Genomic DNA, 24,071 nt, shown 5'->3' with positions numbered 1-24,071 from the left:
GTCGCGACTGAATTGTCCGTTCGGTGGGCGAGACGGCCGCCATTGGCTGAAGCGGCTGTCCGCACGCTGGGCGGGAGGCAAATTCGTAACAATATCTATATCACTGTGCCCCATTTGTAAATAAATTTGAGTGAAAATAATCTGATGCACAGAAGAATAAAAGCATTTTTTTTTTAAAACGTGACGTGCAGTCGGACATTTGGGTTGGAAAGTTCGGTCAAGCCGCTGGAATTAAGTATCCACCCGGATCATCTCAATTTTTTTTTTTTTACATTGATTATTGGTAATAAGTTGAATAATTTAAAACATGTAAATACGAGTTATTGATAAACTAGTCATTTTGTGAGGGGGTTTCATAGTCCCAGGCTTGAAGAGGGCAATAAATCAAGAAAAAATAACAATATGCCAGAATGTGCATATATCATGCGAATTCACCACTGACCGACACAAATGCTGATTTTCTCAGACGGTGGGTGACAACCTCTTGATTCGATGAGAAATTTCATATAGAATGTTTTATATGTTGTATTTTTGCATGGTCTAATACATGTCATATTTTAAGGTGAAACAAGAAAAAAGGCCAATACTGGGCATGTATATTCAATAAAAATCCTTTATTTTGAGTAATTATTAGATTAATTATTAGATTAGATTAGATTAGATTAGAATCTAATTACTCAATTAGATTGAGTAATAAAAATCATAGACCCATGAACCAATATATTTTAAGGTCCTATGGAACACTGTCTGTGCAATGAACCAAATTTCATGACCAGTAATAGTCTTTGTGACTTTCAAAAATGCCACTCAAGTCAGGGTGTGCCCTAAAATAGGGGTGGTAACCACCTAAAACCCCTAAAATAGGGGTGGTAAAACAAACATAATTATGGAATCCCGATCCACACATGTAGTCCGATCCTTGTTTGAGTTCAAACAGTTCAATAGGAGCCTGAACTGAGCTCGTTGGGGAGAGGGAGTCTCTGGGGAGAGGGAGATGGACGATCTGTCACTCTGAAATAAACAGTTTACAGGGAGGGGGGGGACTTCCATGGAATCGGCTTCCACCCCCCCCCCAAGGAACTAAATTTCTCGAAGTCATCTCCAAAGGTGAAAAAAAAACTTACAGTCGTGTGCTTAACGTGCTGCGGGTGGGCTGATGAGAGCTATCTATACCCATGATGACCAAGGGATAACTCGTGAGTATTGAGAGGATAGAGGCAGTAATTGAAAAAGAAGTAGAGTAAACACAAGGAAATTAGATACACGTGGAGGTCATTCAGCCCATCATGCCTGCAACACATCAACACCGTTCCAATTTAACAACACGAGATCAAAAATAAGAAAATGCAAAATTTTTCATTTTATGAAAAATGTTTTTTGTGTTTTTTTGTATTTCCCCCCTCCCCAGAAGACATCGGCTTGGGTTAAAAACAAAACAAAACACAACAACCACACAACACCCCTTGACGAGACCCCCACCAACAACACTGCATACACAATCACACAAACGCCCATTAATGATCAAACTACCTAAAAGTCTTGTCAATATCCCCATACCACTCTATCTCCATAACTACCAGGTACCTATGTAATTATAATTTAAACTCATCTCCTGTTTCTGCTGCCACTATCTTTCCAAGGAGACCATTCCATGCATTAACTACTCTCTGAGTGAAAGTCCCCTGCCTTACTACCGTCTTAACTCTCCTCTTCTTTACTCTCAGGCTCTGGCCCCTGGTCCTATCACTATCCACTCTGTTGAATAATTAATCTGCACTTATTTTATCTCTACCTTTCATTATCTTAAACATCTCTATCACATCTCCTCGTAACCGCCTTCTTTCTCGTGTATAAAACCCTGTCCCCTTCAGCCGCTCCTCATAGCTGAGTCTCGCTGGACCCGGAATCGATCCAGTAGCCCAGCGCTGAACCCTCTCGGTGGCGTCTATGTCCTTCCTGAACTGTGGTGACCAAAACTGCACACAATATTCTAGATGTGGCCCTCACTAAATTCCTGTACAATGTTAACACCACCTCTTGTGATTTGATCCCCCTCCTTATACAGCCTAAAACCCTATTTGCTTTACCTATAGCTGCCTGGCATTGTGCTGCCTCCTTACCTCCCATATCTATTACTACCCCCAGATCCTTCTCCTGTGTGACACGCTCCAAAATTACCCCTTGCATACTTTAATCTCCATTTTCATTGTTCTTTCCCCATCCCCAACACCTTACACTTGCTCAGGTTAAATTCCATCTGCCAAGATTTCCAAACTGTTCCTTCACCTCCTCCACTCCAACCTGGATCTTCAGTAAAAGCCCTTCCTCACCTCCTCGATAGATACTCTCAGCTGTTGGTAATTCTCCCGACTGTTCTTGTGTAAAAGTTGAAGTAAAATAATCCGTTTAATAAGCCTGCCGTCTCACGTTCCTCACTAACCACTCTCCCAGTGCTATTCCTCAATGGGCCCACGCTGGTGCGAACCTGTTCTTTTGCCCCCCGAGTTACTTACAACACTTTTTGAAAAGTTCACCAAAGCGCTCACACGTTCAAGTTTGTTCACCAAATTTCCTGAAGAACAAACAACTCCACCACGGCTCACACTTTTCAAAATCACTCATGACGGTTCCCTGAAACAAAGTACCCGCGGAGCGCATCGAGCGGACACAACGGACACGGTCCTGGCGATGTCTGCGAAGTCCACGAAGCCTTCCTCATAACGAGCTCACCTCGTACTCCTCTGACGAGTCCGCGTCCGCCTCCATTTGACTACCAAAAACAGCAAATCTTCGGTTAATCTGACGATATTACAAAGTAATTCGATTACCGTGAAAGAGCAACGTTCGTGAAATTCCCACGTGCGGGGAAAAAACAACCACCAACTGACGCAGTAACGGAAAATAAATAAAATATAGAGAAAGCTACAGAGAGAGCAGTGAACCTCGACGGAAGGGTCAGCCAATACACCGCCTCGAATATCCCCACCGTTTGTTTTGCTTTTGTTTCAAAGGCTAAAGAAAAAGAGTAGAGCAGTTCAGTCCTAAAAATAGATTTCTCTGTTAGTAACTCACTGAAAGCCGCGAGTTTGGTTGTTGTAAAAATTTGACGCACATTTTGTTTTGCAATTTTATACCAGATGCTTTTACAACTAGCATCCGTCTTCAATATCCCCCCGCCATAGTAAATGAGTATTAACAAACTTACATTCCTTATTCTTGAGCAATATGTATGTGAAGTTTCCACTTGATCTGACCAGCCGTTCTGGTGAAGAAGATGTTTGAAGGTTTTAGGGTAAATTCAATATGGCCGCCAAACCATGTGACCTATCAATGAGAAATTAACAAACTTCTGAAAGGATGTCTTGGGGAAAGTGAATGTGAAATTTTACCTCAATCTGTGCAGCCGTTCTGGAGAAGAAGATTTTTAAAATTTATTAATTTTCAATCCAAGATGGCTGACGAACCATGTGACATATGACATCATAAATTTACATTCTGCCTCCAATCCTCCAGTGGAATACGTGTGTGAAGTTGTGTGTTGATCGGATGAGGTGTGTTTTTCTATCCAAGATGGCCGCCAAACCATGTGACTTGTGACGTCATAATTTTTGCTATGTATGCAGACATGATGGAAGATGATAGTTGCAAATTTTCGCTTCGTTAGGTTATGTGATTCCAGAGAAAACATTATTTAATATTTTTCTTGAATCCAACATGGCTGCCAAACCATGTGACCTATCAATTAGGAAATATCAAAAGGCACCGGTTCACCACTTGCTTGATATGTGTACCAAATTTCGTAAATATATCTTGAGGGGATTTGTAGTTAAACTCCGGAAACTAAATATGACGGACGGACGGACGGACAGAACTCATTTCTATATCCCCCGCCAACTTCGTTGGTTGGCGGGGGGATAATAATGAAGACCTGAGTGCAAGAAGTACTTTAGTCACAAAATAACACTTTTGAGATAATGAGGATCTTAGTTTTCAAAACATGCTGCACATACTTTTTTTGAAAGGTGGCATACTATGGAGCCTGTTGCTGGCTCCAGGGGCTATATGGAGCAGACAAACCCTTTTTTGTGGAAAAATAATCCTTTATTACGAAGAAAACGAGAAAATTAGTTTTGGACTTAAGTACTTTTTGTAGCGAAATACCTGGACTTAGGTACTTTTTTTGTGACAAAATGGCTGGACTTGGGTACTTTTAACACACAAAGCCCTTTATTGCTCATTTTTGATTGCCAAACAGTCATTTTTGCTATATCTCCTTGCCTTTCGTGGTTTAATTTTATGCAGAAATACTCAGTTAACTTCAATATTGCCCAGTTAAGTCCAAAATTACTCAGTTAAATCGGAACTTAATGTCCTAAATAAAAGAAAACCTAACTTTGGTGCCAGTGGTCTTTCACATCACAAGTCCCTCATTCAGCAAAGTCCTCCTGCTCAGAAAGTTTGCATCAAAATCATACATCGGAAATATTACAACAAAGTCAACTCTAAAAGAGTATAAAAATACCATGGCCACCTTTATGAGGCCTCAAAAGCTGAGGATGAATGTAGTGCCTTTTTCAGTACCAGCAAAGTATAATGCATAGAAACTACCGACTTGATGCTTTGGCATCCTTCATTCTCTTTCTTGCCCAGTCTCCAGGGTTTCTTTTACGTTTTTTGCCCCTGTCATGCCTGTTATCAGGGTTATCCTCATTCACACCATGCTGTCCAGCCACCATGGTCGACATTTTCATAGCTTGTCACGTGACACATACTAGCATTTTGATTGGACAGTCATGGACTTAGGAACTTCTTGCTCAAACATTATGGACTTGGGTATTCCTTGCACTACATTTTAGTGAATTCAACAATGACCATATCCCAATATACAGGACTTGAGGACTTATTTTCGGAATTTTTGGTATCAAATGATGCTCTGGCCATTATAGATGACAGTACGTACTGTTGCCAGCTCATTTTTAGATCCTGGTGGAGGATCTCTAAGTCTGACTCACGTTGTTGTTCTTGTAGACTTTTTTGTTTCACAGCCTACAGTTTTCATCGAAACTTCCTGAAACTTGGCATATATATGTAAAAATACCCTGCGCAAACAGTAACCATCTCCGATTTTGAAAATTCCTCCGAGAAAAAAAAAGTTATGACGTCAAAATATCTCCGCTCATGGAAATCGCCCAAAAAATTATCTCCGAAACTAGGCAAGCTTTTTGAATTCTGTTTGCGGGAATCGAACAGGGCATTAGCAGAGATGAATTACCGCACATATGATACATCACTATGACGTCATATCAATTTTTATGACGTCATTCCTATTTTTTGACTTTTTTTGTTTCACAACCCAGAGTTTTCATCGGATCTTCGTGAAACTTGCCATGTATATGCAGAAAGCCCACGCGCAGGCAGTGACCATCTCCGATTTTGGAAATTCTTCCGAGAAAAAAAAGTTGACGTCATAATATCGCCGCAAATGGAAATCGCCGAGACCATTATCTCCGAAACTAGGCAAGCTGTTTGAATTTTGTTTGCGGGAATCAAGCCAGGCATCAGCACAGATAATTTATCGCAAACTTGATACATCACAATGACGTCATATTCGTTTTTATGACGTCATCATTAAGAGGACGAGGATCTTCGCTCATTTGAGCTTGTTTAACAACTAAAATGTGACTTAAGTACTTCTTGCACCCAGGTCTTCATTAGTATCAATCATCTCTCCAACGCTAATCCATGGGTCTTGACTTATCTCGGTTGAGTCGGGATATGCAGACTCCAGGTTGTCAGAATTGCCCAGAGGTACGCATGCTCGCTCTAAGATGTCTAGCCTGGGTTTAAATCCCTACCCAGCTATATGAACTGTCATCCCGGTGTTTCACAAGCACGGCCATTCATTGATGTGTGTGCTCCGTCTCTCAGATGGACGTTAAACGGGACTCCTGTGTGGTGTCTGCCGTCATTAGTTAGTGGGCCTTCGATATCCCACGGTGTCCTTCACGAAGAGTAGGTGAGCTATCGCCGGCACCTTGAACAAATTCCAAATTCCTGCCCTCACCAACGGAAGCTGCTCCCTCAGCCAATCATTGTACCCGGTAGTCTTGTGCCGCATACGAACGAAGACGGAGGCTCCTCCACCAACTGATGCCGCAGACACGGCAAGTTGGACGTGACGACAAACGGGATACTGGGAATAGCAATCGAAAGCAGGTGATTTATTTATTAGACGTGATCGGAATTGACCCTGCGCGCGGAATCCTGAAGGGTGGTGACGTAGCCTTCGGTGAGAGAAAGCTCCTGACGTAACACTCATGACGTCACATATGTGTACGCCCTCTCAGATGGACGTTCGCTTCGGGTGGTGACGTAGCCTTCGGTGAGAGAAAGCTCGTGACGTCACACAGCAAGTTGACCGGGGATTCATTGCATGTCGGCGAAAGGTCGTTCCAGGTCGTTGTGTGTGCTCCATTACCAATCCGCTTGGAGAGTGCTCGCCAAGTGGCTTAAGAAACGGTTAATAGTTGAACGGCTGGCTTGGCAAGCGATAGCAAGCTGCTTGGTAATGGAGCACCCTTCCAGGCAGTTGCCTTGGCATCAAGGAGGGGAACATCCTGCCATATTATATACATCAGCAAGGAAGCATGCTGATATTACATGCTCGTTTGGCCAGATGTTACCCTTATTGTTCTCAACCATGAACAACTGAGGCTTTGGAAAATTATAAAACCATTATGGAACCCAAACGAGTATGTATGCATTCATTTTGATGTCCATGTAAATTTTCTGTCTGAGCAATCTAAATCCTGATAAATACTGTAGTTGGAAAGAAACAAGCCAACTTCAACAAGGCTTTCATTCACTCAATCAAAGTGAGACCTGAAACATGAACATGAACAATCCTAATAAGGGAGCAAGCGGTACATGAACACTGAATCTTTAGTATTGTTGCGGGTCGGGTGAGAAGACCACGAGGTGGGGGAAGCGACATCGATTCCCACCAGACTCCCCAGAATTGAAGGCTGTCGCTCACGGATAATTCCGTGACGCGGCGGGTCGCTTGACCGACCGTGGACGCCAATAACTCAACCGCGTGACCTAGGGTCCTCCTGTCTTGAATCAGGTTACCTAATTAATCACGTGGTTTAATTACCGGGGAACCACGCCCTCAGTACGCCTTGTCCGAACGAGATCACTCTACCGGATCGGATGCAGCGGACCGTTGGGAATAAAGACCCGGCTAAACCTGGATCCGATCCATGCTGGACCAATGAGGGAAAAGACAAAGGCGAGCTGGAAAACATTTATACAACAATTATTTATTTACAAGAGGCGACGAAAAGCATGTGGCACAACAAAGGTTTATTGGGTATGTAACGCAGGGAAAGATGAGAGAGATGTGAGATGCGGCAATTATACAAGCAACTTACAAAGCAGACAGTGCAGACTTGAGAGATTATCCACAGTAACAACAAAAGATGTTATACAGGCTTACTTATCAGACAGGCGCCAACACACTCAGACACACAGTCAAAGAAAACCCAATGAAAAGAAAAGGACTTTTGCAGCCAGGGAGGAAGGGGGTTGAGATTGTAGTTTTTCGGAACCTGAGTGTTTCGGGGGAAGGGATGCTCCGTGGTGCGGTACTCGACAACGGTTGCGTAGTTCGGGCCACAGCCGCACGTGTCGAGATCGTGTCTGTCGGAGGAGCTCGAGTGGAGAAGGGGAGTCCAGAGGGCGAGGGTGGAGCAATAGGCAGGACGCTTGGTCGACGTCGTGTGGTCAGAGACAAGTAGCAGGAACACACTTCACTCCTTCAATTCCACAATTCCCTCAATTCTCTTCAATTTCTCCTAAATTCTCCTCCATTCTCTTCCAATCTCCTCAATTATTTTACAGGACGGGTGCCACAGACACACACACCCAAAAGAAATGGGGCCGGTTGGCCTTTATTTGACCCTTCAGTTCGGGAGGTAAGGCAGGCTGAGGGTAAGAGTTCGGTCGGGCACCTTTCTGCCTCCTGCGGTCTGGTCGAGACGAGCTGGTTCAGGGGGGGGGGACTCGAACCCAAACCTTCGTTGCCGCATCAAGCACCAGGGACCGGGAATGATGCAACGGATGCCAGCCAGCACGAGAACGGACCAGACGAGACGAGCACTTCCAGGCAAGACGAGAACGCCAGCAGGCAAAGCGAGATGATCCCAGCAAGCAAAACAAGGGCAAACGAGGCGACGACGAGCCGGATCGCCCCACCATTATTCATTCCTCACGTGAGGTGGGAGAGGTCCGTCCTGAGGTACTCTTTGCCCTGATTGGACAGGGTTCCGTGGGGTGATGTGCTGGCCATCCGTGATTGGACAGGGGGGAACCCCCTCTTTCCTGGGCAGAGTCGGAGCTCTGAGGTGAGGAAACCTCGCTCACGTCCGTGGTCGAACGCACGTGGGCAATGGCGTCGATGGTGCTGAGAGGTGGAGGATTGATTTGTTGGGGAGGAAGATTTAAAGATGTAAAAAAAACCTGACTATAAAAGAAACCCGCAGCACACATGAAATTAACCCATTAGACAGAAGGACGGGACCCTAACTATAAACACATACTTATTGAAATAACTGAACTGTGGGGACTGCTGACTGTCTGTGTGCACGCTTCCAAATCCATAACAATACATCCATCCATTGGGACTATACTCTGTGGAGAGCATTGGTGCTGCCAAAGCAGTCTCCTTGGCTATTGGGCACAATCTTGGACAAGTCGCCACTCCGACACAGGATACCAGCAATCTGGCACTCATTTTGCCGACTTCTGAAGGATGACAGGCAGAGTCAACCCCACCTGATATTAATTCAACAGCGAAGTGGGATTTGAACTTAGGAGCCTTGGATCCCAAACCCACCACCCGAACCATTAAGCCGACACCAGGCGTGTGACTAAATAATTTGATGAAAACAGATATTTTTGATTTATTGATTAATCAATTAATCGATTCATTAATTTTCAAAAAGTTACTGATTTGGATGAAACAGGGGTGGTTTAGATATGCTATGAGCCAATTGATCAATAAATTAATCATTTCACGATTATTGATTTTAATTATGCAATAAATCAATTATTGTGCATCATTCCCTCCCAATTCCATCTCCAGGTGCTGAACGGCGGCATCGCCGAGCACCAAAATTGCAGACTGGAGGATTTGTTATTTATTTATTTTGCATGGGGGCGGTGGACTTTGAACGGACCTCGACTTGTTTTACCCTTTTCTAGTCTGTCTCTATCTTGGACTTCAACTCTGCTGTTGGTGTTTCTTCCCCCCAACTGTTCCTTTTGGCATGTTGTGTGCTAATCCGTTCAGTGGACTACTACAGTAATACTTTCTCTTTCACGAGTGACTCAATAAACATAACTGAGCGAGGGGCGTGGTTTAGCAGTTTCCAGGCAATCCAACACGTCTTTAACGCCAACCATACCTGTGGAAAGGTTGTAGAGTGTTTCTGCATTCTTCATCCATAAGTTACTATTGATTACAGTTTTTGGCATCTCATCTTTCTTTAAACATGGAAAATGAAATTGTGTTGATGGTAACTTCAGAAAATATTTGAATCATGTCCATTCTAATTCAGTATCAGTGGGTGCTATAACAGAGGTGTGTTCCATTAGCAAGTAACTTGCCATCGCTAGCCAAGCCAGCCGTTCTGTAGCAGCTGTTTGGCAAGTGTAGCAAGCTAGTAAAGGATCAAGGGCTGGGGTTTGTTCTGTTGGGAAGAGATCCATCTCAATGCAGGGCTCATGGTGTCAGTTGTTTCATATCGTATCAACCCCTTGGCAAGCGGAGCAGACTATGAAAGGATTCATGAAAGGGATGTGTTCTGTCAGAAGACAGCTTTCCGTTGCTTCTACTTTTTAACAATTCTCAAGGAAGTTCAATCATTCAAACTCCTGGGTCTCACGATCAGCCATGGTATTTCTTGGTCAAATCACATTTCAAAATTGGCCTCAAAAGCCAGCCACTAACCTTCTTGCACCCCTCCGTTCTATACGCTGGCAGCTCGAGCCTCCATGTCCATGAGTTGTGTGTCGATTACAGCTCTGGGAAGGGTTTGAAACAGTAAAGGACTTACCTTGGCAGGCTTTCCTGGTTGCTTTATGCAACTTCAGCTTGAAGAGCATGGGAGGAGTCAATTTATTTATGTAATCCTAGCCACCTGGTTTTAATTGATTAGGTAAGAGCTAATTTGTTATTTCCTCCATTCATAGGTCAGAGATGTGAGTGGGTCTTTCTTTATCATATTCATAAAGATTATATATATATATATATATATATATATATATATATATATATATATATATATATATATATAATATTATTTTTGACTGAAAACCAATGTTATGGGGGGGGGGGGGAACCCACAACAACAAAAACAAACAGCCAGGCCATTTACTTATTGGTGGTAGAGGACATCATGATTTAATATTATGCAACATCAACACAACTGAGGAAATAGATGAAAAGGAGAAGCAAAAATTCCAATAACTCTCAACCAACAACAATGGTACTTTCATCAACAAACTCGTAAAGGGGGACCTCGAGGTTCAAGGGGGCTGGTCCCCTCCGGATCCGGCCAAGAGAGTCGTAGTGAGAGCCATGGCACGGACAGAAGAATCCCCCATATTCACCAGCATGCGAGATTGGGATGCAACCAAGATGCGTGCATATGCCCACTACGACGAGCCACTCGGGTTTGACGGTACGGTCACTTGTATCCTCACAATGACGTAGAAGTGACGGATGAACCTGTGATCGATCATTGGTGCAAAGATGGGTTGGAGGATTGCAAAAACAATACCGTTATTACAAAAACAGATATATTGCACCAAATAAAATGGATCAAACTGTACAGTACTGTACTCTACTGCAAAAGCAAATCTCTGAGAGACATAATCGATGATTGCTTCAGGATCAGGGAGCAATGGTTCATGTTAATGGATGCATTCAAAATTCTGAATGATTCCATCTGACAGCATCTCCCTCAATCATGAGACAAACATAAACCAGGGCAATGCACTTCACCATGGCTGTTGACTTGAGCAGATGCCAGTTGAATTAGAAGCCTGGAACATTTCTTTGAGTGATGAACCAAAATTGCTCAGATGTATCACTTCATATTTACAATGGAAATGGCACATCATTTGGCTTTTGCTTAACTATAATGACAAGCTGCTGATTGTTCAACAAGTGTACCTCATGGTGCAATGACGAGAAAAGCATGAAATGGCACAGAGAATACGAGATTTGGCGAAGCACAACTTGCACACAATGAGGCTCATTTCTTAGCATTTTGATGTACCATACTCTTTGCAGAGCATTGATGCTGCCAAAGTAGTTTCTTGGAAAGGCACAGGGGTTATAAGGGATATTTCATTTTTTAAGTCTGATCTGACTTGTGAGGTTCATCAAGCAAGTTTAATGGGGTAGTTTGCTCAACAGTTAGCCTGATCACCTGCAGCACATGATACCATTTCAATATTGTATTTTCAAAGCAATATTGCATAGAAAATCTGTTTGATATGTTCTGCCCAATTCCCAAATGCAGCACCGAATTGGATCTGGAAGAGGCGTGACTGAAGCATGGACTTTTTGTGGAACGAGGGATTTGGCCGCTGCATGCCCAACAATGCAAAAGTGTGCAAATTACCTTAAAATGTGCAAAACTCTGCTTATTGATCATAATTTACCAATATCGAGTTTGCCGTTCTCTCACATGGATACTCACATCATCCGAAGCAATCTCCTCCGCAGTGCGGTGCCTCACAAACACAGGTTTCCCACGCCACTTCACAGTCAAGTTCCTGCCTTCAGGGATATCTTTGAGAGAAACCTCGATCTTGGCTAAGGCGAGGACATCTGCACTGGCACTCACAGCATCGATCACATGCTTTACCATCATTTTGGCTCCGAGTACAGAGACCACCGCCGCACCTCCTGACATCAAGTAGGTAAATGTTTTACGGGATTCGCTGCTTTTCTAGAATGGAAGAGATGAGAAGGATGGAGTTGTGTTACAATTCCAAGCCTATAATTCAGCCAGCACACATCTCAAGGACAATATATTGGTGTATTAAAAATAGAACATTTCCAGGGAGAGTGTAAACATTGCCAATCAAGAGAGGGCTGCAAGGTTCCCCAAAAATGGTTAATTTCCATCACCAGTTGGTCAATTGATAACTCAAGAATGGTTCCATCACATACTTGGCAACATTGTAATTTCAACTCTTATTTTGCTCAATGGAATTGGTACAAACAACAAACCAGTAAAACACCACAAATTGGTACAATCAAAGTTTTAACAAGACAGCAGAGCATTTAAAATGCAGGGCCTTCCCGAGTTCGACAGATTGATCTGAATGAAAAATCCGTATTGAAGTAGATCTACACACGAGTGCTGTACCCAAACCAAATTTCCAAACTCAAACTCAGCGAGTTGTGCTTCCAGGCAGAGTCCAATTCAACTCGGAAAAGAACGTGGATATTTTCTTGCAACATGAAATTAAGTAATTGCTTCATCTTGCCCCCACAATGTCTCCCCCACAAACAAAGTCTCACCTTGCCCCCACAAAGCTTCCCCTTCCAATCCTGCACCACCACAATGCCTCCTTCCCCCATACCTCTAACTGTGTGGACCTCAAACATCTGAGGTCTCCAATCTAACCTGACATCTCTTAATATAAGCTGCTGGCAATAAACTAGACATCACCTGCTGAACACATTGGTTCCCAACTTTTGGTCCATGAGTAAACGGCAGGTAGCCCGAAAGTTACTCTCCCCCCAAAAAAAGTTATTTCAGGTTGTATATCAGTATAATATGTTCACTCAATAAAAGCAGGTCATTCAATTTACCTCCTCAACTCCTGCAATATTTTTATTTTCAGGGTGTTTCAAAAAGATTGATACAACTGACTTCCTGCCATTTCTTTGTTTTTTGACCAATACCGTTTTTCTTTTCAGGGTTTGGTGGTATTATCGTGGTATTTGTTCCCTGGAGTTTCCAGCTCCATAACTCCACTATGCCATTGAGAGTGAATCAGAAGAAAAAAGTTGTGGCTCTGTGGTATGAGACTAAATCATATGTAGACACCCGCCGCAGAGGTTCTGCCAGGAATACGACCTCAGAACACATGATGAACCCACAAATTGTGCCATTCAACGTATTGTGAAACACTTTGTGCACGGTGCACAACCAGAACAAGGGCAACAGTGGCACGCCAGCATCAGTAACCAAGAGCCAAGCCAACATCGACACCGTGCAGGATTCCGCAGTGGACAGTTCTAAGAAGTCCCACCGTCGGCGCTCCTGGGAGCTAGGCATCAAACCAACATCAGTCTGGCATATCCTCACGAAGGAACTGAAGCGTTTCCTCTTTTCATCAAAGACTCTATTCCTCACTCTCCATGCACTGCCCTCACTCCTCCACACCCCCAGGAATACCAGTCTGGTGTTGGCTTTGCGGTTAAGGTGGTGGCTTGGGATCCTAGGGTCCCGAGTTCGAGCCATGTTTGTCACTGAATTAACACCAGGGGGTTGACTTAGCCTGTCATCCTTCCAAGGTCGGCAAAATGATCACCAGTATACTGGTAATAGGGGCATCGTGGTGGCATCAGCGGCATAGCCGCGTGCCGAACCAATGATGTAACCAGCAGCCAAAAAAGGCAGTACACAAAGGGAACCCCCGAGGAATACCTCTGGCTCTGGCTTCCCCTCCACTCCCACCTCATATTTGTATGTGTGCTGTACCGGCCACCAAAGAGTGAAGACTCCATTTACACCTCACTGTCCGAAAACATGGACCAACTTCTATCCTTTCATCCAAACTCTTTCTTCCTCATATGTGGTGACTTCAATTGTCATAATGCCAGTTGGATAGGTGTGGATACCTCTCTCACATCCCATGGCACTTCAGCAAACGACTTCTGTGACTCAATCGGTCAATTCCTGACCCGGATCTCAATCAATGGTACTCCATCTCTTCTGGATCTCATTTTGACAAATTTCCCTAAAAATATCTGCTGTTCTTCCACCGCTCCAATCAGTTCTTCTGATCACGTGCTTGTCAAAGTAAACATCTCTCTGGCTGTTATGAGAGAACCACCTCAGTGCGTTGAGTCTGGCATTTCGCTCAGGCTGACTGGCAGGGTCTCCAAGCAGCCATTAAACTTCAAGACTCGTCTCCCATCGCTACTTTCTCCAACATCAACTCATCCTGGGAATTCTTTCAAAGGAATTTGCTCTCCCTCATGCACAGATTTATCCCCCCTCGTCTTCAGTTGTCCTACCCTTCCTCACGCCCATGGTTCACTGAAGCTTGTGGCGAAGCAGAAACAACTTGCCTTTGCCTCATGTAAAGCAAATCTCACGAAGGGTAATCTCAGTTCCTTCCATTAAGCTTGGAACAACTGTGTGTCTTCCCTCAGGAGAGGCAGAAAACAACATCTTTATAATCTCAAGTCTGAACTCTCAAACCTCCTTCCCTCCAACAAATCCTGGTGGTGACTAATCAAATCTATTTCTGGGAAATGTTCCCCCTCCATCCCCTCCCCTACCTCAAATGGGCACACTGCTGATACCGCCTGTGAAAAGGCTGAATGCCTAAACTCGGTGTTTGCATCTAAATCTTTTGTCTGAAACCCATCGCTTTCTGTACCCACCTGACCCAGTCCCAACCAACTGTCCCTGGACTCCGTGTCCTTTTCTTCTGACAAAGTGGAGAGCTTGGTGTCAAACCTCGACTCAGATTCTGCAACCGGTCCAGACGGCATCGGCCCACATGTCCCAAAAACCTGCTCCTCTGCTCTTGCTCACCTTCTCTCTATTCTATTAACCCTCTCATTTGCTCAAGGTCATCTGCCATCGACTTGGAAATCAGCAAACATTACTGCCCTGCATAGAAAGGTGCAAAAACAGATCCCTGCAACGACAGACCAATCAGCCTTCTCCCAATCAGCAAGGTTATGGAATCCATCATCGCTTCAGACATTAAATCCTTCCTCTTCTCCAATGGCTTGATTTCCGATCATCAATTTGGTTTCAGACGAGATAACTCTACCCTGAATATGCAGCTTCTGCTCTCCCAACAATGGATGGAGGTACTCAATGCCAGACATGAAATCAGAGCCACATCCCTAGACATATTGCGTGCTTTTGACACGGTCTGGCACCCTGCCCTGCTCACCAAACTCTCTTTCTATGGTATCCAAAGCCATCTCCACTCATGGCTCGCAGACTTCCTCTCCTGTCGCAGCCAATGTGTGGCTCTAAATCGAGTTCTCTCATCCCCTCTTTCTGTCCCGGCTGGAGTTCCTCAAGGTAGCATTCTGGACCCTGTTCTTTTTCTGGTTTTCATCAATGATCTCTCTGACTCTCAGGAAAATCCTCTTTATCTCTTTGCTGATGACTCCACCCTCTGTCATCCCTCAGATCAGCAAGCAGCAGCTTCTTCGCTCTCTGCAGATCTGGGTAAAATCACAAACTGGTCCAACACGTGAACATGTCTTTCAATCCTGACAAATCGCACACTCTCACTGTCTCTCTCTGAAAGGACCGTTTAGACCCCCCCCCCCACATCTACTTTCTCAACAATCCTCTGGAAGAAGTCCTTTCTTTCAAGCTTCTGGGTCTCACTATCTGCCATGATCTTTCCTGGGAAAGCCACATTTCCAACCTGGCCCCCAAAGCCAGTCGCCGACTGGGAATCGTCCATCGTGCAAAGTCCTTCCTCAGCCCACTTGAGCTCTTGACCACATACAAAGCTTTCGCCCACAGTCTGATGGAGTACTGCTCTCTCCTCTGGGCTGGTGCTCCTGCCTCTCACCTTCTCGGCTTCACGCTGTGGAAACCAAGGCATTTAGGATCATTGGTATCTCCCACGGTGAGGCTGAATCTTTGGGCCTCTCACTCTCACCACAGGTATGTCAGTGGTCTTTCTGTCTTCTTTTGTCTCCCTTCCGGCCTTGCCCCCCCCCCCGCTCTGTCTGCGATATGTCCCCCCCCCATATTTCCGCAGGGTGCTCAAGGTCTGCCAGCAACCCCCTTCTGGTAAAACTACCAAAATCACGAATCACTGCTCACCTTCACTCTTTCATTCCTCTTTTTTCTGCCTTTGGTATAAACTCCCTTACTCTCTTCAATCACATTCTTCCCTCCAGGCCTTCAAAACAGCCGTTCACCACCACCTCTTATCTTCCTCCATCCAAAACCTCGATCTTTTCTTGCCCCGTTAATCCACCCCAAACCCACCTCCTTCAAATTCCCCGCTTTCCTTCCTGAAAGTCCCTGTCGTGTCCATCTTGTATAACCCGTGTTCCCTGCCCCATCCCTCTCCCTTCCACAGATCTCCTTATGTGTCTGTTCCCCACTGTTTTGGCCTTCCCTCTCCCACCCCTCTTGTCTACTGCCCCCCTTGCTGTGCGTTGTGTTTTAGCTCTCATACGAGCCTCGACAAGGTATACAAAAATAAAAAAAATTAAAAAGCATTTGGTTATAAATCTGGTTTGCTTTACAAAGGTTACAAGTTTCCCTTTGTGAGTTTCAGAGCAAAATATATTTGATAACACCCAATTTCTGAGCCGTTTGCCATATTAACGTGTTTTCGAAATTACTGAGCCGAATTTTTGTTCCACCCGTCACATGCAGGTGTTTTTTAATGAGGAATGTTGGCGAGCATCTCCCTGAAATGCCTCGATAAAAGCAACGTTGTTTTTCGGTGAAAGCTACTCAAGGTTTCTGGGTTATATACAGTACGTATTGTAGTCAGTAATCACACCGACTCCAACCTGCCGATTCCTGAAAAATTGCCGGTATCGGCCAAGCAAGTGTGTGCGTTTTGTTCATAAAGCATAACATATTCTCCCTGATAGATCTGTCTCTGTCTGTCTCTCTCTCCTCCCAAACCTCTCACTCTCCAGATAGCTTGGTTCCAGATGTGTCAGAGTGGTATTTATGTCTGGATGGGAGTTTGTCTTGTGACGTGTCTGGGTGGTATTTACAATATGACCGGTAGAAAATGGATTTCAGACATTATTTTGTTTCCATCTTCACCGTTATTCCATGCAGAATCATTTTTATGAGACGTATGAATCGTAATTGACGCTTCACCACACGTCTGCCTTCCCTTCCTCTCACGTCTCGCTGCCTCTCCCCCCCCCCCAAACTGTCCCTGATATGGTGTTCTGGTGTGATGAAGAGCAGAGGAAAGAACATTACCAAGCTGGATTTGAAAATAATTTTTGACGCCGAGTCCTAGCACAACTGCACACAAAATCGTTCCAATACCTCCCTGGGTAAAGCTTAAAATAAAAAATTGTAAAAAAAATCAAGACTATGTAATGGCATACCTGGGAGGATTTATTACAGTCTTGCACATCAACACGGCGGTATTCACTGTAGTCAGGGAATTTGACATCCGCATGGTATAACCGCACTGAACTGCGGGCTGGGAAGGGCAAGAACATACAACAGCATGTTGATGACTACACACCGACATCAAAGCAATTAACGATCCATCGAGTTACCAATCACATACTCAAAGGCAAGCACAATGGACTGATGGCTACCAAGACCAGATTAAGGGTACCAAGGTTCCCAAATCAACAAGATAACTCAACCCAATCATGTTGGAACATACAATGCCATAACGAGGCAGACATTGTGAGCACACTTTTATCGCAATCACTGACCAGTCTGTGCATCACTTGCACAATTTATTTTTCCCTTGGACTTCAACAGTGTGTACTAAAGAGAACCTATTTTAAGAGGTTTTTAATGATCGAAATGCTAATCAAATCAACGGATGAAATGTTCATATGTGTTAACAACCATTGCGTGAAATTCCATAAATAAATTGTACATTTTGGAAGGAGAGTTAAGATACACATGGAACAGGTCGGTGTAAGACCTTGGTGGCAGTGTATGTATGGACCAATATGAGCACAGGCCCAAGTGGGTAAATACAGGAATCGAAACAGAGAACCGAGTCACGATAGCCGTATAGCGATGTAAAGTAAATGCATCATGGACATGATCAGCAGAGATTTGAGGTTTGACGAGCTGAACTCAACTTGTACCCACAGTCGGTTGTTTCACCTGGAATGTGTCTGCCTCACTTCGACACTTAAAGGTCATGGTCCTTTCACCATCACACAAGTTTGTCAGGGATAACATTTCAACAATTTATGATGGAAGCAATGTATAACATGTTCCTAAAGCATGCAAACAAGCCAAAGTGAAAAACACCATCACCCCTTCATTTACCACTGTTACTACAGACATACATACCGACACCAGACATCAGATATACATGGACAAGGTCACAAATCACGTGTCCATATCCTGAGTGTGTGGTGGCTTTTAGAGTCTGCTCCAAATTACTTTGGTTCACAATCAGGAGTTTCAAGCAGGTGGACACCACCATCACCATACTAACCCACAACCTTTATTAACTGCATGAGCCACCTGTAACTAAACCCTCAAACTTGTAGGTTACTGTGTTTCTCTTCTTCTTTTCCCTCATTCCTTTCCTTGTTCCCTCATTCTTTTCCTTGTGTCCACCAATTGCCTCACTCTCTATACCAGGGGTTAGCAACCTTTTTGCGTGCAAGCAGCAAACAAAATTAAAACCTTGAGCAGTTGGTGCACAAAGAGCCAATTGTACAATTTAAACACACAATCACCGAAGCCTACTTCACTGTGGAAGTGTAATTCGGAAATGGTAAAAGTTTAAACTTTATCTTGTACAGTACTTCCATTGCTGTTTTATGTTCAAGGAAAGCTCAAACAATTTTCAACTCTCTTAAAGATTTGGAATCCCATTAAACATGAAGATTATATATTCAATTTCAATGTCAAATCGGTGATATTATATGGTTAGGTGCAGAGACATGGAAAAACGAGCAGGGAAAAGGAATGCAAACTAATGGTCTTCTATCATAGTTATTGAAGAAGGATTCGTAAGATTTTCAAAGAACAAAGATGGCGATAGGTAGGACATATAATGAGAAAACGAGACGGACATCGGACGAAAGAAACTATATTTTGGGCACCGATGTGGGAAGGAAGAGGGGAGGTAAAGAAACACAGAGAAGTGTTGAAAATGAACTTCATTCAGAAAAGAGAATTACACTGGAGGATGCAGAGAGGATTTCACAAAACCCAGCACGACGGAGGAATCTCGCTATGGCCCTCTGTGCTGAAAAGCACAACGGTTCTAAAGTATAAAAAGAAGAAGGAGAAGAAGGAGAAGAGGAAGAAGATTGTCTTTTTCTAATGGGACTTCTGCTTGTTGCATCGTTTTGCTGACTTGTTTTTTGAAGTCCGGTTCGTAGATGGTCAAGTGAAGCATCACACAGGAATTCAGGCTTTCTTAAGTTAATCTCAAGCACAAGTTGTTTTTAATATGATGCAAGTGGGAGAATGCCTGTCCGCACGTGCGGGTAGAAACAAACATTGTTAACAGAGCAAAAGTGATATTCTGCATTGTGCTATATTAAGTGGAAGTTCATTCAAAGTTTGTAAGAATCAGGTTATCCTCCCATGGTGATTTCTTCAAATTAGTACAGTTGTACAACTTTCCTGATTATGTGTGTTGCCGAGCAAGGCTTTAAAAGTTTGAATTGAGGGTGTGAAAGGTTTCTACCCAAATGTCCGACTCCTTGAAACAACTCTACTCGAATCACCCGACTCCGACTCTAATTACGTATCTTATTAATTAGGTAACACACCAGTACACAAACACCACACAACACAAGTCTTGGCAAGGGTCTGCGATCTCTGCTCTTTTTTTGTTCACGAGTCAGTAAGTGACCACTATATTCGTTATGGGTGTGTGTCTGTCTGTCTGTCTGTCTGTCTGTGTCCCGAGCATAGCTCCGTGGGTTTTGATCCGATCCTGATAAAATTTGGGTGGGAGGTTTATATCATGATCTCGTTGTGTTTTCCGGAGAATGGGCATGCTGTGCCCATTATGGGTGGAGCCACGCCCAAAAAACACGTGTTTTTAGGAGGTAGCCGGTTTCAAGTTACATCTTCTCTGAGGGGGTTTGTCGAATCTGGCAGAGGTTTCGGTATTTGGTTAGCCCAGTGGCACCTGTATAGCCCCACGGGGCTCGATTTTTCATTTTCGTCCCAAGGTCACAAGGTCACGAACTTTGAAAATGTCAAAAAAAATCAATAAATCAGGCAATAAAAAAAAAATCAATCAATAAATAAAAAACTCCGAGGGTTTTCAAATGTTTCGAATGAAAGTTGGTATGCAAGTAGTGCTCTTCAAGTACTACAACTTTCATCATTTACGTTTTTCCCGATTCCCGCCAGTTTGCCCGTGGCATCCCCTCGAATGTCAAAAAATAAAAAAGGCGAACCGTGTACACTGTACATTGCTCGTGAACCATCACAGTCTCCAGACTTGTCCTGGAATTAAATTTCATTAAATCAGACTTTCCCCCCCTTTATTTACACATCGTAACTCGTAACCCACAACTTCCAAGTGAAAAACAAATTCTACAAATGTCAACAAATTAATTAAGAATGCAAAACTAGAATAACCTGGTTGGATAAGTAAGTGTCCATCACCTGCAATTGTAAACAAGACAAGTCTGGAGACGGCGATGGTTCACGAGCAATGTGCATGGTTTGCCTTTTTTATTTTTTGACTTTCGAGGGGATGCCACAGGCAAACTGGTGGGAATCGGGAAAAACGTAAATGATGAAAGTTGTAGTACTCGAAGAGCACTACAAATCGACCACGAATTGCGAAATCCTAAACGTAGTTCGCCTTTTTTAATTTTTTTTTTATGGCGGGAATCGGGAAAAACGTAAATGATGACAAGTCTGGAGATGGCAATGGCTCACGAGTGGTATTTGACGATGTAGATTGTTTCAGAAGTCAAGGATGAGACAATGTGATAATGTTTGACCAAGTTATAAAAATGATCAACATGATGTGGTATGAGTGACAGGTTATAAGCTGCAAAATGTCGAAAACCTGGTTTCGTTCAACAACTTTCAAAATTTGACCTTTGCATAACCTCTAAAGGTCACAAAACAATGTTGTGGACATTAAAATAAGGAAACTGGATACGTGCTATAGCTTATTGGAGTTAGTTCGTCGAAGAAGGTCGAAAACCCGGTTCGATTCCCACAACTTTGAAAATTTGACCTTTGTGAACTTTAAAGGTCAAAGGTCAAGGATTATGACCTTTGGTGCAAAACTTCCTCTGGAACATTCCAGGAACAATATAACGTCATTTCAGCTATATGGCATTTCGCACTCCTCGGATTATCCATACTTTGATGAAATCAGCGCAAAAACAAACTTGAAGGGGGCGCCACGGGTGAGGTGTTCGAGATAGAGCAAAATGGGTTCAAGACTTTAGGTGGGGAATGACCTCAAGATTATGCATAAAAAATATTGTCATCCTAGCTCTCAAAGTTTGGGCGGTCGTATGATTTTTATGTCAAAATTCGCAATTTTCTAAGTTTGTGATCTTGAGATCTTGACCTTGGGATGAAAATGAAAAAAAAAAAAAAAAAAAAAAAAAACGAGCTCCGTGGGGCTATGCAGGTGCCATTGGGCTAACCAAATACCGAAACCCCTGCCAGATTCGACAAACCCCCTCGGAGAAGATGGAACTTGAAATCGGCTACCCCCTAAAAACATGTTTTTTTGGTGTGGCTCTGCCCATAATGGGCGCACCACGCCCATTCTCAGGAAAACACAACTAGATGATGATACAAACCTCCCACCTAAATTTTATCAAGATCGGATCAAAACCCACGGATCTATGCACGGGACAGACAGACAGACAGACAAGCCGGTAGGCAGACATGGGTCGTCGATCAAGTCGAATTTAGTCGGTTTTCAGCCGTTACTGTCGTGTATGGGCGGTGCGTGTATTGTATGGGCGGAGCCCAGAGTCACGGTTGATGGTGGTCACGTGTCTGCAAGGCATATAGCTGTTCGTGCCCGCTAGGGACTTGTAGCACCAGTAGCGTCAGTAGCAGCATGTGGTATCATTAGTAGTGTCTTGTAGGTCGTGGGCCTGTTGAGTGCATTGAGTACGTAATAAAGTGGGAGCTACGGGCATCCTACGCTCACACTCCCGCTCGAGGCAATAAAGCGGAGTTGTGTTACCCTCCGGCTCATGTCTGGCTGCTCGCACCTCTGCCATGACACTACAGTTACTAGACAACAAAAGTGTCCATAGCAACGGTTCTTTCTCACACATAACTAGGACATACCTTGAACCTACCATACCAGTTTCATGTATGTCTGACTCAGTCTCTGAGATATAACAAACTTCGTTTTTTTTTGTTGTTTTTTTTCGACCAGGGTTCATTCAAAGTCTATCTTCTCTGACAGTTTTCATGGGAGCGGGCTGAATTTGTCAAGGAGGCTGAATGTGTTGTCCACAAACGATCATAGTTTGATTTTTTAATTTCGATATTTTTTTGAAAATTTCAAAGGCCCGTTGCTCGGCAACCGAGGGGTCCATAGCAACGGTTCTCAAACGCGCACAACTAGGTCATGGTACGAACCTCCACCAGTTTCATCAAAATCGGCCTACGATTAACGGAGTACTGGCCTGGACAGACAAACAGACAGACATAACAACAGAAAACCTGACAATAAGGGTAGATAGACAGACATACCGAATATAGTGGTCACTTACTGACTCGTGAACCAATATATGGTAGGAAAAGGTGAAAAATTTGAAAGGGGGTGTCGACTTCCTATCAGCACGGTACGTGCACACACACACAGACACACACACACACACACACACACACACACACACACACACACACACACACACACACACACACACACACACACACACACGTTCCTATTAGGTTCTTTAAAATCCCCATCGGTGAAATAAACAATAAAATTCCAATAAAACCATGAACCAAGCAGTGGAAACTCGAACTCATCACATCATTTTACCGGGGTGGACCGGTCGGGGTGGACCGGCCAGGTTGGACCGGCCAGGGTGGACCGGTCAGGGTGGACCGGCCAGGGTGGACCGGCCAGGGTGGACCGGCCAGGGTGGACCGGCCAGGGTGGACCGGCCAGGGTGGACCGGCCAGGGTGGACCGGCCAGGGTGGACCGGCCAGGGTGGACCGGCCAGGTTGGACCGGTCAGGGTGGACCGGCCAGGGTGGACCGGTCAGGGTGGACCTGCGAGGGTGGACCGGTCAGAGTGAACCAGTCAGAGTGAACACCTGGATCGTCAACTCGATTTCGGTGTCTCAGCCCGACAATCAATCAATGCCGAGTTTGGGGTAAAATGAACTTCCTTACTGTTGAGACGGGATGTCCCTCGAAGCGTCCGCCGAGGAATCAGAGCATTGAGAGTGTGGCTCGTCTCCACGACCGGGGCCCTGTCCAGGACAAGCGTCTCGCCCTTGGCAGGAATCGCGGCCAACGGTCGCAAGCTGCAGGCCACCACGCTCGACGTGGCCGAGGCGTACGGGGAAAAGGCCCCGAACCGTGCTGCGATCCCAAGCATACCCGCGTCCCGCTTTACCTCGAAGTTCGAGCGAAAACTTCCGCCACAGACGCAAAACCTGCTTCCCTCCGATACGTCGTAAAGCAGCCAAGGGCACAGAACGCCGTAAAGCGAGATTTTACGACACCGGAGTGAAAAATAACACCACAGAATTATTAATTATTATCTTTCATTCTTTACGATTTTATTTTTTTCACCTGAAGGATGAATATTATTTAATTTATCAACACATTAGGATGAACAGTTAAAATTTAAACGGTGCGTACGTCAACTTTACTGGCATTAGATTCTCTTTTGGTCTTTTTTCCGCCCTTCACTCGATTTAAACAACCATTTTTAGTCCAGTTTATTCCAAATTTGAAGTAATACTGTTTGTTTGGTGCTAAAGACTGCAGTATTAGCTTCTTTGCTGTTGCGGTGTAGCTGTTGTATTTGCTGTATAGTTAAGCTGCAATTGTAATTTCTCTTTCTCTATTTTTTTTCTTCATAATTACCTGCTCCTGCGAATGAAGTG

At 44.1% G+C, this 24,071-nt stretch overlaps 2 protein-coding genes across 6 annotated transcripts in view; both read right to left on the bottom strand.

Moving 5' to 3' along the window:
* The window catches only part of LOC147021440 (uncharacterized), a 70,971-nt gene extending 68,034 nt beyond the window's left edge, over nt 1-2,937 (bottom strand). For 2 of the 5 annotated variants that reach the window (XM_085891367.1, XM_085891370.1), the window contains exon 1: nt 2,646-2,734. In XM_085891367.1, coding sequence (XP_085747493.1) covers nt 2,646-2,719 — 74 coding nt within the window. In that variant the 5' untranslated portion in view covers nt 2,720-2,734. Of the gene's footprint in view, nt 1-2,645 lie in introns of all 5 variants that reach the window. The other 3 variants (XM_085891369.1, XM_085891371.1, XM_085891366.1) reach the window with 3 other exon arrangements.
* A 7,497-nt stretch (nt 2,938-10,434) lies between these two features.
* On the bottom strand, nt 10,435-23,661 carry UQCRFS1 (ubiquinol-cytochrome c reductase, Rieske iron-sulfur polypeptide 1). The gene is made up of 4 exons (XM_085891364.1): nt 23,350-23,661; nt 17,387-17,484; nt 11,772-12,023; nt 10,435-10,792 (listed from the first exon to the last, which is right to left on the bottom strand). The coding sequence occupies exons 1-4, from the start codon at nt 23,555-23,557 to the stop codon at nt 10,535-10,537; spliced, it is 816 nt and encodes a 271-aa protein (XP_085747490.1). The 5' UTR covers nt 23,558-23,661; the 3' UTR covers nt 10,435-10,534.
* Nucleotides 23,662-24,071: the final 410 nt, after the last annotated feature.

The sequence above is a fragment of the Eptatretus burgeri genome, chromosome 8, assembly GCF_056783735.1.
Source record: "Eptatretus burgeri isolate ZD-2024b chromosome 8, Ebu_testis_v1, whole genome shotgun sequence".
In the NCBI taxonomy this organism is placed as follows: Eukaryota; Metazoa; Chordata; class Myxini; order Myxiniformes; family Myxinidae; genus Eptatretus; species Eptatretus burgeri.
This window is presented reverse-complemented; position numbering and strand designations above follow the sequence as displayed.

What these genes read in the sequence shown, in the direction of transcription:
- UQCRFS1 (XM_085891364.1), bottom strand. Translation starts at nt 23,557, where the DNA reads ATGCTTGGGATCGCAGCACGGTTCGGGGCCTTTTCCCCGTACGCCTCG. An exon ending in AGGGACATCCCGTCTCAACA is followed by an intron (nt 17,485 to 23,349) that starts GTAAGGAAGTTC and finishes TGCCCTTCCCAG; the next exon opens with CCCGCAGTTCAGTGCGGTTA. An exon ending in ACTGTAATAAATCCTCCCAG is followed by an intron (nt 12,024 to 17,386) that starts GTATGCCATTAC and finishes CTTCCATTCTAG; the next exon opens with AAAAGCAGCGAATCCCGTAA.